General features: G+C 38.3%; 1 protein-coding gene across 2 annotated transcripts; it reads left to right on the plus strand.

Annotated features, from left to right (window-relative positions):
• The first annotated feature begins 498 nt into the window (after positions 1 to 498).
• On the plus strand, positions 499 to 13,198 carry LOC127445470 (transmembrane protein 184C-like). 2 transcript variants are annotated; one of them, XR_007897992.1, is made up of 12 exons: positions 499 to 1,082; positions 1,205 to 1,335; positions 1,473 to 1,509; positions 1,842 to 2,047; positions 5,444 to 5,518; positions 5,890 to 5,983; positions 6,331 to 6,443; positions 7,935 to 7,998; positions 8,438 to 8,581; positions 11,162 to 11,261; positions 11,656 to 11,827; positions 11,977 to 12,125. XR_007897992.1 is itself a non-coding variant. In XM_051705577.1 (10 exons), the coding sequence occupies exons 1-10, from the start codon at positions 966 to 968 to the stop codon at positions 12,243 to 12,245; spliced, it is 1,314 nt and encodes a 437-aa protein (XP_051561537.1). In that variant the 5' UTR covers positions 499 to 965; the 3' UTR covers positions 12,246 to 13,198. The 2 variants fall into 2 exon arrangements, 1 of the variants encoding a protein (XP_051561537.1); XM_051705577.1 differs by lacking the exons at positions 7,935 to 7,998; positions 8,438 to 8,581 and having other exon boundaries at positions 11,977 to 13,198.
• The last annotated feature ends 1,148 nt before the right edge of the window (positions 13,199 to 14,346 follow it).

The raw sequence follows: 14,346 nt of genomic DNA on the forward strand, positions 1-14,346 counted from the left end.
TAGCAGATGTGGTACATTTACCAGTAAAGGCAATCCAACAATTGAACTGCAATTTACCAGGTTTCATACAGTATGTGAAAGTGGCTACTGTTTCACACTCTTTTCCACTCAATTTAAGCATACTGTGACCAGCAATAGCACAACAAAAGTTGTCCATAAAACCTTGGCAAAAAAAGGTACAATGAATAGCAGGTGCATGAAGCTAAATTGATGGTGAAAAGAAACTCAGCATAAATGTGTTTATTTATTTAGTGTATAGTTTTTGAATGTGTTGACCAGTTACCACATTCACATAGAACGAGTTCACTGGATTAAATCTTGTGAAATTAACCAAAGCGTGGTTACTATAACTGTGTTTGTTGTTGCTTTTTTGAGATCCTTTGTCTTCTTCAGTCTAGAGGCGTTTGCCTGCGTTGTACTTCGCGGTGCCGCTGCTGCACCGATTCAAGTGGTGGCGCTGACTACACAGTTTTCGTTTTGGGCGTTTGATGAAAACAGGAGAAGAACCCAAATAGTGACGACAAGATCAAGAGGAAGTTCAATTAGCTTTGTTTATTAACTTAACTTCTAGTACGTCTCACATTTGACTCCGCATAGTTGTGTGCGTTTGACTTTATGACTTAAATGCATGACTGCATCGTGACGTTCGATGCGTTCGCGAGCCGCTCTTGAATGCAGTGAATGTATTTGGCAGCGAAAAGCATGAGGAGGTCACTGTGTGTGTACAGTGAATCAGCTGAGTGTTTACCGCCTCAGCTCCACTCATGATTCATCTACATCTTGATAATGTTTGTACAGATCTTATGTATCTAAATGAAACCACAGGAGTGGAACGAACAAGAACTTAACTTGGCATCGACAAGCTTATCTTTTATCCAGCGAGGAAACTCTGCTTTTTTTTTTTTTTTTTTTTTTTTACGAAATCCTATTTGACTGTAAGGTAAAAGTACAGTATCAACGGTAAAATGCCGTGCACATGTGGGAACTGGAGGAGGTGGATACGGCCTCTGGTGGTGCTTCTTTACATTCTGCTGCTTTTGGCTGTGCTTCCACTTTGTATATGGGAACTTCAAAAATCAGTGGTCAGATGTCTTGTTTTTGTCTACACACACACACACACACACACACAAACCATTTAACTGCTGAACGTCAGATATGTCCTTAAATGCTTTTAATGACTAGTAGTCCTCTTTTTACCCCATAGGTTGGTATACATAATAAGGCTTGGTTCATTGCTGGGATATTTGTATTCATGACTATACCCATCTCACTGTGGGGGATACTGCAGCATCTAGTACACTACACACAACCTGAGCTACAAAAGCCTATTATCAGGTAAACATAGACGTCTAAATAACAATACTTTACAATGAGTTTCATTTTATGCAAGATTGTAAGAACATATTCTCCTTTGGAATTGTTAAAGCCTTTTTATTTTACCTCACACCCCCACCCTAATTTCTTTCCCTTAGAATATTATGGATGGTTCCAATATACAGCCTGGATAGTGTGAGTATCATGCGATCACCTTATTGTTGTTGAAATATTGGCATTTGAATGACAAATGACATCTTTCCTCTTTATAATCCAATTTACCTTCATTGTTTTGAGGCCTTTTTCTATTTGACCGTCAGTTAATGAGAGATCTGATGTTGCAAAAGCACATGACTTGGATTAGCTTCAGAGTTTGGCTTGAGGAAGTCACTCTTTTGAACAAACTCATGCGCCTCTAATCTGATTTGTGACCTCTTTGTACTGTATGTGGATGACTGTGGTTAAATTTAGGATTCACTTACGGCTCATTTAGCCTAGTATCAAAATATGTTCTTCTGTTTTCACAGTGGATTGCATTGAAGTATCCCAGCATTGCTATTTATGTAGACACATGTAGAGAGTGCTATGAAGCCTATGTCGTCTACAACTTCATGATCTTCCTGCTCAACTATCTGGGGAACCAGTATCCTAGTCTGGTGCGGATGCTGGAGGTGCAGGAGCAGCAAAAGCACCTTCCCCCTCTCTGCTGCTGCCCACCGTGGCCCATGGGAGAGTGAGTTCAGCAAATCATTGTTTAGACAAAGTATGAAAGTGAGATGGGCTTGACTATTGTGATGCATTTGTTTCAAACCTGGTGTTTTTGCATAGGCAGGATGTGGTATTTAACGCCTTCTTCATTTTTACAGTAAAAGTATGGCTGTTGCTAACATTACTGAAGTGTAAAGTTAAGGCATTACGTTTGAGGCTTTTTGTCTTGTGTTGTGAGAATGGATCACCTGTTTACCATATTCTCCTTTGGAGCCAACTCCAAAGTGCTGGATGGAAATGGAAAGTTCTCATTTAGAAACCACAGAAGTAGATTTTTTTCAGAAATTGCTTGCTACAATTAAGGCAATGTGTGATGCGTTTGTTGATCTAAACCAGAAGTGGAATAATATATGTATGCTTGAAACAAAACTGCTTTCTGCTTAGAGAACAGTGAAAGTCTATGTGCTCATTCACTTAACCCTCGGATGCCATTTTGAACCTTTCATGGTGTGATGCTACATCTAAATCACCGTGGGTTATTAGTTTAGACCTTTACGCAAACTGTATGTCTCTTTATAATTCTAATTAATGAATAATTAAATGCAACGTAAAATTAACATGGCATCTAAAAGTGGGGATCAACAAATAGATAAGAAATATTTCCCACTATCTTCTGTTGTAATGGATGGATGTGTAACTTTCTCACAACACACCATTTTGATAAAAAAAAAAAAAAAGAAAAGTTAACTGATTTAAAGGAATAGTTCACCCAGAAATGAAAATTTGCTGATAATTTACTCACCCTCAGGCCATCCAAGATGTATCTGAGTTTCTTTCTTCATCAAAACAGAATTTAAAACTTTTAGGATTTCATTTCAGGCCGCCTCCTCTAAACAATGCAAGTTAATGTACTCCATTTTTTGACGGTCCAAAATGCATATTTAGGGTGCATCAAAATAATCCACACGACTCCAGTCGACAAATAAAGTTTTTCTGAACCCAAACTATTGATTATTTTGAGAAACAAAACAACACTTATATACTTTTTAACTACAAATGTTCGCTTCCGTACATCTCTGCGATGTGCGCTAATCAGAGGGATGACGTAAGCTCGTTGGTAAGGTCACGCGTCACGTGGAGGAGTCAGGAAGCGCATCATTGTTTACATTGCTTTTTTTTATTATTATTATTTGGAAATGTTTTTATTTTATATTGTTTTGAAATTATTTTGGACTGTTTTGGTTTGTGAACAGCATAAGTTTCTCTTGTAAACAATGACGCAGTTCCTGACTCCTCCACGTGACACGTGACCTTACCAACAAGCTTACGTCATCCCTCTTATGAGCGCACGTCACAGAGATGAACGGAAGCGAACATTTGTAGTTAAAAAGTATATAAGTATTGTTTTGTTTCTCAAAATAATCAATCGTTTGGGTTCAGAAGAACTTTATTTGTCGACTGGAGTAGTGTGGATTATTGTGATGCACCCTAAATATGCATTTTAGACCGTCAAAAAATGGAGGACATTAACTTGCATTGTTTAGAGGAGGAGGCCTGAAATGAAATCCTAAAAGTCTTAAATTCTGTTTTGATGAAGAAAGAAACTCAGATACTTCTTGGATGGCCTGAGGGTGAGTAAATTATCAGCAAATTTTCATTTTTGGGTGAACTACTCCTTTTATTTATTAGCGGTGACAGTTTGATTTGTGTTAGATATTTTGCCCTTTCGCATATTTCTATGAGGGCTGTCGATTTAAAGGTGCACTCAGGAAATTTTTTTGAAGTATGTCGAAGTGACTTACATTGGCTTACACTGACACCTAGTGGTCTGGAAGCTGTATCATTCAAACACAGTAGTTTTCAGTTACCAGTGCCATTGTAGATATTCACCATGCACAGTAAGCCAGGATTAATTTATTCCATGAATGAAAGTGTCCAATAACAGGGCAGTTACTGAGATTAAGCAAGTAGTAATCAGCTGGTCATGTGATCCTAACATGGCTGCCCCCATGAGGGTGCCCCCGCCCCATGTAGAATAAAAAAGCTTTTATAATTTTACTGATATGACTGAACTCTTCATCTCACATGAATGGTCATGATTTCCTACATTTGTTTCAATATTACTATTCATTTCTTTAGAAGTAAAACTTTTTAAATCAGGAAAAAAAATTAGTGAGTGCACCTTTAATGTGTTAATTTATTGCGATTTATTTGATAAAAAATGAAGCGTTAGAAAAATTAACACAATTAATCATGCCCCCTGACACGTATGCAATTCTGTAATAAAAGTACAGTTTTTCCTACCATACAAGCAATTCAAGATTTAGGTAGCCTACGTCTGTTTTTACGAGCCACATCAGTAAGTGGCAGCGCGCCTCAAGTATCACAAGCAGCGCAGTCACTGAATGAGAACCACTCACTGGGGAAGCACAACAGAGTACAGGAATATTGAGACACGATTTCCACTACTTTTAACTTGACACAGCATCCTAAAATGCAGCGTTTGTGATGCTGAATACAAGTGAGATGCCCCAGACGTGTCTGTTTGAGGCACACATATGTATATAGAACGACAATTAAAAATAGCGCAGTCGGAACACAAGAACGCGTACTGTGAGAACTGGACACATTGACGAACTCAATGCAAAACAGATTGCTGTCAGCTGGAGGCTTGTTCAATGATATGAGAATAAAACAAACAATTAAGTTCTTAAAGGGATAGTTCACCCAAAAATGAAAATATTTTTTTACTCACCATCATGATATAGCAGGTGTGTATGACTTTCTTCACCAGAACATAATATTATTATAAAACCGTAGCATATTTATGTGCTAATTTTATGTACTAATGCACACGTGCATGCGGTGTAGCTATGCGGTCCAGTTAAACCCTTCAGCCTTTATTTTGGCGGAACATTAAAGGAAGACGTTTGTTTGTTGCCGAGTTGACAATGGCCTTTTACTAAAAAATGCTTTCATCCACTCTTCTGTCTACAAAACTGGGTGTTATGGGATTACTTTAGATTTGGATAGTAACTTTTAGCGGCCAAGCATATTTGGAACTACGAAAATATGCTATTAGGGAATCAAGAGCGCTGGAAACATAGTGTGCTCACCGCTCAGCTCATTAGCCTCACGAGTGCTTTGCGTATGTGTAATACACTACAGAGAACAGCGCTGCACACATACAGTAATCTCAGTGAGCAACACCTGCAGACTGTTTATTTATTTAATTAAATTGCAGCCCTTGTGATTTGATAATCGCACTACGTAGTACGTCATATCACGATTTAAATTTTTATTTTGATTATTTGTTCAGCCCTATTGAGAGCGGTTAAAACACACCAAAACACATACTTGTCAGTTGTTAAAATGTATCAAATATCTTGCTGTATTTAATTAATGCATACTCTCCTAACAGAGTGCTGTTGCTCAGATGTAAACTGGGAGTTCTGCAGTACACAGTTGTGAGGCCTGTCACCACAGTCATTGCTTTGTGAGTTTCTTGGAAGTTAATCAATGTCAGCTTTGTCTTTTTTTATGTATTTTAACACCATTAAAATATTAAATCTATAATTGCTGTTTGTAGAGGTGTAGTAAAAGTAGAGGCAGTTGACAACCCTTTGAACAACACTAGCACTTCCAAATGTTTCTCTAAATACTTAAAATCTTTTAAACACAAGAAGACTATATTTAGTTTCAGAGATAATTCCTAATGCTAAAGTTACATCAATAGATTATATTTTTAAATATGATGTTCATTTTAGCATGTATGATATAACCATTCAGATTAAAGCTTTGTGTGTTGGTCAGTAATTTATAAAAAAAACATGTCATTTTGACATTGTTTTTCATTGTATGAAATAGGATTTGTCAGCTTTGTAGGGTCTATGATGAAGGCAACTTCAGCTTTAAGAACGCCTGGACATACCTGGTTATCATCAATAATCTCTCTCAGCTCGTAAGTACCTCTTTTTTTTTCTGAATGTTATGTAAGGCTGTCCTATGACCTTTTATCATGAGAGCTCTGCGAGTCTTCAGTCCTTGCCAGTAATTAAACCGTAAAAGAAAAACAAAATGTATCCGAGAGCTTTTGAAAAATTTTAATAGTATACAGCTGTAACAAACATTTATCTTGCAATCAGACAGCTACCAGAACTTCTTTTGTTTTAATCATAAAACATGAAAGCTTATGGAATATGAAGCAACAACAGTCAAAGGATTAGTTATTGACTATTGACATTCAAGTTAAAAGATAACCAAACTACATGGCTATGGTCTAATAGTGCACATGTTTTCTCTCTTCAGTTTGCCATGTACTGTCTTGTGCTGTTCTACAAAGCACTACGAGAAGAGCTGAGCCCCATCAAACCAGTGGGCAAATTCCTCTGTGTCAAGCTGGTGGTCTTTGTGTCATTTTGGTAAAGTTATGGGGTCTCTACTAAAAGTATAGACTTCTGATCTACTTAAAATTATAAATGTTATAACCATGTTTAATAGCATCAGGGCTGATGCTAATCGCCATGGTTATCACAAACAGATGCTGGCAGAATTATAATAACCATGTATGGGTGAATTTAGCAAAGCCTGTCAAGAGTATGCCCTGTCAAGTCATTTTCATTCCCTTAAAATCATAAGAAAAGCACACACACACACATATATGCTGTAAAATATATATACTGTATGTATATTAAAGGTAGACCGATATATCGGTTTTACTGATTAATCGGTACTGATAGTTGCTTTTTGAAAATATCGGAAAAAATATATGCCGTTAGTTGCCGATATTTTTTTTAATTCCTTATCAGTTAACCTCATCTGGTGAAATATATACATATAAAATTCTTTATCTGGTCAATCCATAGCCTATAAAAAGCTTTATTTGGTACACTTACGTATAGAGCATTGTAAAGGAGCCAAATCTCTGTAATTTCTAAATAAGAGTCCCTGGTGTATTTCGGGTATGTTTAAAGTCCCTCGTTATGCACCAAATCTTAATTTCCCTTGTGATTATTGGGATTTTGGTTGCACAATAAACTGCTTTTGGGATTTTATTCATTCTGCAGTCTGTGCCCTTCATAGTAAGGAAAAATTATGATATTGTTTTTATTATTCTGTAGATTGATTTTTCAAGGCCGTTTCCACACCTTATAGTTATCGACAAAATCCACTAATGGTTGACCTCATATATACTGTGTGTGTAATGTAATTTATATATATATATATATATATATATATATATATATATATATATATACACACACACACACACACACACAGTTGAAGTCAGAATTTTACATACACCATAGCAAAATACATTTAAACTCAGTTTTTCACAATTCGTGACATTTAATCATAGAAAACATTCCCTGTCTTAGGTCAGTTAGGATCACTAATTTATTTTAAGAATGTGAAATGTCAGAATAATAGTAGAGAGAATGATTTATTTCGGCTTTTATTTCTTTCATTACATTCCCAGTGGGTCAGAGGTTTACATACACTTTGTTAGTATTTGGTAGCATTGTCTTTAAATTGTTTAACTTGGGTCAAACATTTTGGGTAGCCTTCAACAAGATTTTCGCAATAAGTTGCTGGAATTTTGGCCCATTCCTCCATACATCACTGGTGTATGGAGGAATGTGTCAGGTTTGTGGGCCTCCTTGCTTGCACACGCACTTTCAGTTGTGCCCACAAATTTGAATTGAGGTCAAGGCTTTGTGATGTCCACTCCAATACCTTGACTTTGTTGTCCTTAAGCCATTTTGCCAAACTTTGTAGGTATGCTTGTGGTCATTGTTTATTTGTAAGACCCATTTGCGACCAAGCTTTAACTTCCTGGCTGATGTCTTGAGATGTTGTTTTAATATATCCACATAATTTTCTTTCCTCATGATGCCATCTATTTTGTGAAGTGCACCAGTCCCTCCTGCAGCAAACCACCCCCACAACATGACGCTACCACCCTCATGCTTCACGGTTGGTATGGTGTTTTTCGGCTCGCAAGCCTCATCCTTTTTCCTTCAAACATAACGATGGTCATTATGACCAAACAGTTCAATTATTGTTTCATCAGACCACAGGACATTTCTCCAAAAAGTAAGATCTTCGTCCTCATGTGCACTTGCAAACTGTAGTCTGGCTTTTTTATGGCAGCTTTGTAGAAGTGGCTTCTTTCTTGCTGAGCAGCCTTTCAGGTTATGTCGATATATGACTCGTTTTACTGTGGATATAGATACTTGTCTACCTGTTTCCTCCAGCATCTTCACAAAGTCCTTTGCTGTTGTTCTGGGATTGATTTGCACTTTTCACACCAAACTATGTGCATCTTTAGGAGACAGAATGTGTCTCCTTCCTGAGCAGTATGATGGCTGTGTGGCCCCATGGTGTTTATACTTGCATACTATTGTTTGTACAGATGAACGTGGTACCTTCAGGCGTTTGGAAATTGCTCCCAAGGATGAACCAGACTTGTGGAGGTCCACACTGTTTTTTTCTGAGGTCTTGGCTGATTTCTTTTGATTTTACCATGATGTCAAGCAAAGAGGCACTGAGTTTGAAGGTAGGCCTTAAAATACACCCAATCAGAAGCTAATTGCCTAAAGGCTTGACATCATTTTTTGGACTTTTCCAAGCTGCTTAAAGGCACAGTTAACTTAGTGTATGTAAACTTCTGACCCACTGGAATTGTGATGTAGTTAATTAAAAGTGAAACAATCTGTCTGTAAACAGTTGTTGGAAAAATTACTCGTGTCATGCACAAAGATGATGTTCTAAATGACTTGCCAAAAATATAGTTTGCTAATATGAAATCTGTGGAGTGGTCAAAAAATGAGTTTTAATGACTTCAACCTAAGTGTATGTAAACTTCTGACTTCAACTTCATTACGCCATTTAAAAAAGACACACACACACACACACACGTGTGTCTTTTTTTAAATGGCATAATTTAAAGGCAGCACAACAAGGGACATACTGTATAAATACTTAACAATTTTAATATACACTGATCAGCCACAACATTAAAACCACTGACAATTGAAGTGAATAACATTGATTATATCATTACAATGGCACCTATCAAGGGGTGGGATATATTAGGCAGCAAGTGAACAGTCAATTCTTGAATTTCATATGTTGGAAGCAGTAAAAATGGGCAAGCGTAAGGATCTGAGCGACTTTGACAAGGGCCAAATTGTGATGGCTAGACCACTGGGTCAGAGTATTTCCAAAACGGCAGGTCTTGTGGGGTGTTGCCGGTATGCAGTGGAGAGTACCTACCAAAAGTGGTCCAAGGAAAGACAACCGTTGACGCGGCAACAGGGTCATGGGCGCCCAAGGCTCACTGATGCGTGTGGGGAGCGAAGGCAAGCCCGTCTGGTCCGATCCCACAGAAGAGCTACTGTAGCACAAATTGCTGAAAAACTTAATGCTGGCCATGATAGAAAGGTGTCAGAACACACAGTGCATCGCAGCTTGCTGCATATGGGGCTGCGTAGCCGCAGACCGGTCAGAGTGCCCATGCTGATCCCTGTCCACTGCTGAAAGCGCCTACAATGGGCACGTGAGCATCAGAACTGGACCATGGAGCAATGGAAGAAGGTGGCCTGGTCTGATGAATCATGTTTTCTTTCAGATCATGTGGTTGGCCGGGTGCGTTTGCATCGTTTACCTGGGGAAGAGATGGCTGCAGGATGCACTATGGAAAGAAGGCAGGCCAGTAGAGGCAGTTTGATGCTCTGGGCAATGTTCTGCTGGGAAACCTTGGGTCCTGGCATTCATGTGGATGTTACTTTGACACATACCACCTACCTAAAGATTGTTACAGACCACGTACACCCTGTCATGGCAGCGGTATTCCCTGATGGCAGTGGCCTCTTTCAGCAGGATAATGCACCCTGCCACACTGCAAAAATTGTTCAGGAATGGTTTGAGGAACATGACAAAGAGTTCAAGGTGTTGACTTGGCTTCCAAATTCCCTAAAATCTATGGGATGTGCTGGACCAACAAGTTCAATCCATGGAGACCCCACCTGGCAACTTACAGGACTTGAAGGATCTGCTGCTAAAGTCTTGGTGCCAGATACCACAGGACACCATCAGAGGTCTTGTGGAGTCCATGCCTCGATGGGTCAGAGCTTTTTTTGGCGGCATGAGGGGGACCTACACGATATTAGGCAGGTGGTTTTAATGTTGTGGCTGATAGGTGTATTTATTTTTTCCAATTTCTAAAACTAATGTTCGAATGAAAAATATTTATAAAAACTCAATTAAAACATCTCAGCGTGCTGTATTAATGTAACATTGTGTAAAAGCTGTCTTTCATCTAAATTTCGAGTTTTCGTTTTGAGCAACATAACGTTTTGTCTGTCACTTGGTTTCTAGCCCCGCCCACAGTGAAATCTCATTGGTCCAAAATTCTGCTCCACATAATTCTATATTAGCATTAAATATATTTAATTGGCTGTTATTGAGCCACGTCGCACAACATTGGGTGCATCTCAATGAGCTCCATATGTCGTCAGTATATCGTGAACACAAAGTTGAGCACTGACAAGGGTGTTCATTCACTAACCATTAGCACACTTATGACTAAATCACCTGCAATATGATTATGAGCTGTGCATTAAAACACAGCTGGAATTAATCAACAACATTGCTGTATGAATGACACTGTTGTACATTTTCGTTTCAATATTCAAACTTAGTGTTATTATGAAAGATAATTTACATAAAGAAACAAATAAAAATTTATTGAAGTATATTATTAAACTTCTAACAACTCTGATATGTAAAAGATTGTTTCCCTTTCATGGTCACCTCTTTTAAATAGAAAATAAGGCTTTGACTTCATAGTTTTACACGGAAGTCCCTGGTTTTTACGGTGCATTCTGCGAATGTTTTTAGTGCACTGGAATGATTTTGCGATTGAGACAGCCCTAGGAATGGCTGACACACTGATCAGTACTCTGACTACTGAACTTGGGGGCTGACTGATACACACCCATTGTCACTTTCCGAGTGGGCAGACAAATTACTTGAATATTGAATATGGAAATGTTTTTTTTTATTATTTATTTTTTTTACTTTTATTCTTATGGTGAGGAATGTTTTCAATATTTCTTTATTTTATTTGTCTTAGGCAAGCTGTGCTCATTGCACTCTTAGTGAAGGTGGGTGTGATCTCAGAATCTCACACCTGGGACTGGAAGAGTGTAGAGGCTGTAGCCACTGGATTACAGGTGCATACTTTATTTTGGTCTGAGCACTACCATATTTAATAGGTTTATTTATCTTTGAAATGTATATGTTTAATGAAAATTAAAGTGCTGACCATCAGAAACATTTTATCCTGTCTTGCATAGGCAGCATAGACCTCTATTTACTTTACATTTTAATTATCTTGGTGGTCAGGAACTGGCAAAATCCAAGCACTGACTTCGGTTGCACACTGTAGCTGTAGGAAAACAGTTGCTGTAAATTTCCTGTACAAGCTGGGTTAAACTAACATTTCAACAATTAATGTTTTTTAAAGTTTAGTGTAAAAAAATAGGCCTTTGTGGCAACTACATTGGTATGTTTGCTTTTAAGGGGTTTGCAGCATTAATGGAAAATGGTCATTTTATGTTCTCACAGGACTTTATCATTTGTGTGGAGATGTTTTTGGCAGCCATTGCCCACCACTTCAGCTTCACTTACAAGCCCTACATCCAGGAAGCAGAGGAAGGTTCATGCTTTGATTCCTTCTTGGCCATGTGGGATATCTCTGATATACGGGCTGACATCTCGGAGCAAGTGCGCAATGTTGGTGAGTCTTACTGAGAGTGGTGTCTTATTGTTGAATGTTTATAGAGTCTTAGATCTCTGTTGCTGTAATCATAGAACATGCTTATTTAAAACATAAAAAGCTATTCATGATTTTGTGTAAAATTTGTTTGTTTACTTTTTACCCTAAAGGGAGAACGGTCATGGGTCGGCCAAGGAAAACATATTTCGGTGAAGAGGTTTGCCAGGATGAGAACACTGGACTTCTGTCAGCTGGTTCGCAGGACCCTGTTGCTGAAGCCTCCTCCACACCTGCATCCCCCAAGGGCCGTTACCAAGGCATGGGCCAAACTGTAACCCCCCACTACATGTCTGCTCCTGCCAACCTCAGCTGTGCACCTTGGGAGGGAGATGTTGATGACATTACTCCTACGGTGCTATCCAGCGATCATAAAGACTAACATGGCTCACATTACGCTGCTATCACTTAGCATGCTATGAGCTGCAGCTACCAAAGCTATTACAGTGTAAGCACATTGGTATCATGTGCATAAGCTACCATGTTGAATATGTAAGAACTGTTAATGGGTACTAATATGGATTAGGTACCTGTGGTTAATATGTGTTCAGAAAGGCTTGGTGAAGGGTAGCAAGAAAATATTTAAAGGACATGGGCAGGTAACACTATTTTGCTGAAAAACATTACCAAATTCAAAACTGACCTTAGAGCCAAGCACACAGTAATTTATCAATATATGAATACCAGTTTTAATTGTTCGCATAACCAGATGACCGTTCCTTAAAGACAGCTTTACTCGAATTAAAGAATGTTTACTCGAAGTGAGAAAAACTATACATTGATGAAGCTACTTCAGAATTTCATCGATGGACTTCATTGATCTACTGGACTTTGTCATTTTAATATTTTTTTCTTACATTGATTTTACTTTTAAACCCATATTAAGTAACATTTGTGGAAAAACACCTTGACCATAGACAATAATATATTTCCAGAATGCCACAGAGATTTGCAACATTTTGTCTCTACTAAAAGCATGTTGTAGAGCAACTACAATAGGCTCTAAATCACATGATGCTTAAGCACCCATAGCTCTGCGCTTCAAAGGATAGCAACTGCTCCTGGACAGCTTGCCTTCGTTACAGCCTCATATACCTGCATCAAAACACGAAGCTGTCATACACAGTTGCTGTTAATTTTCTTCCGTTCCTTTAAAAATTATTTTTTTATAATTTTTGGTTGTTTTATTAACTACAAAAAATTTTGCAATATCAAAATGTCAGCCAAAGATGTCTTTTTTTTTCTGTTAAGATAAAATTGTCTTTACCTTTTTCAATTTGTGAACTTTGTGTTGTCATTATATTTATACAGGTGCATCTCAATAAATTAGAATATCGTGGAAAAGTTCATTTATTTCAGTAATTCAACTCAAATTGTGAAACTCGTGTATTAAATAAATTCAATGCACACAGACTGAAGTAGTTTAAGTCTTTGGTTCTTTTAATTGTGATGATTTTGTCTCACATTTAACAAAAACCCACCAATTCACTATCTCAAAAAATTAGAATACATCATAAGACCAATAAAAAAAACATTTTTGGTGAATTGTTGGCCTTCTGGAAAGTATGTTCATTTACTGTATATGTACTCAATACTTGGTAGGGGCTCCTTTTGTTTTAATTACTGCCTCAAGTCGGCGTGGCATGGAGGTGATCAGTTTGTGGCACTGCTGAGGTGGTATGGAAGCCCAGGTTTCTTTGACAGTGGCCTTCAGCTCATCTGCATTTTTTGGTCTCTTGTTTCTCATTTTCCTCTTGACAATACCCCATAGATTCTCTATGGGGTTCAGGTCTGGTGAGTTTGCTGGCCAGTCAGGCACACCAACACCATGGTCATTTAACCAACTTTTGGTGCTTTTGGCAGTGTGGGCAGGTGCCAAATCCTGCTGGAAAATGAAATCAGCATCTTTAAAAAGCTGGTCAGCAGAAGGAAGCATGAAGTGCTCCAAAATTTTTTGGTAAACGGGTGCAGTGACTTTGGTTTTCAAAAAACACAATGGACCAACACCAGCAGATGACATTGCACCCCAAATCATCACAGACTGTGGAAACTTAACACTGGACTTCAAGCAACTTGGGCTATGAGCTTCTCCACCCTTCCTCCAGACTCTAGGACCTTGGTTTCCAAATGAGAGCAAGTTTTGTATTTCATCTGAAAAGAGGACTTTGGAACACTGGGAAACAGTCCAGTTCTTCTTCTCCTTAGCCCAGGTAAGACGCCTTTGACGTTGTCTGTGGTTCAGGAGTGGCTTAACAAGAGGAATACGACAACTGTAGCCAAATTCCTTGACACGTCTGTGTGTGGTGGCTCTTGATGCCTTGACCCCAGCCTCAGTCCATTCCTTGTGAAGTTCACCCAAATTCTTGAATCGATTTTGTTTGACAATCATAAGGCTGCGGTTCTCTCAGTTGGTTGTGCATCTTTTTCTTCCACACTTTTTCCTTCCACTCAACTTTCTGTTAACATGCTTGGATACAGCACTC

The sequence above is a fragment of the Myxocyprinus asiaticus genome, chromosome 8, assembly GCF_019703515.2.
Source record: "Myxocyprinus asiaticus isolate MX2 ecotype Aquarium Trade chromosome 8, UBuf_Myxa_2, whole genome shotgun sequence".
NCBI classification, from domain to species: Eukaryota; Metazoa; Chordata; class Actinopteri; order Cypriniformes; family Catostomidae; genus Myxocyprinus; species Myxocyprinus asiaticus.

Coding starts and splice junctions, on each gene's coding strand:
- LOC127445470 (XM_051705577.1), top strand. CDS start 966: ATGCCGTGCACATGTGGGAACTGGAGGAGGTGGATACGGCCTCTGGTG. Junction 5,519..5,889: donor GTCACCACAGTCATTGCTTT/GTGAGTTTCTTG, acceptor TGTATGAAATAG/GATTTGTCAGCTTTGTAGGG. Junction 6,444..11,161: donor GTGGTCTTTGTGTCATTTTG/GTAAAGTTATGG, acceptor TATTTGTCTTAG/GCAAGCTGTGCTCATTGCAC.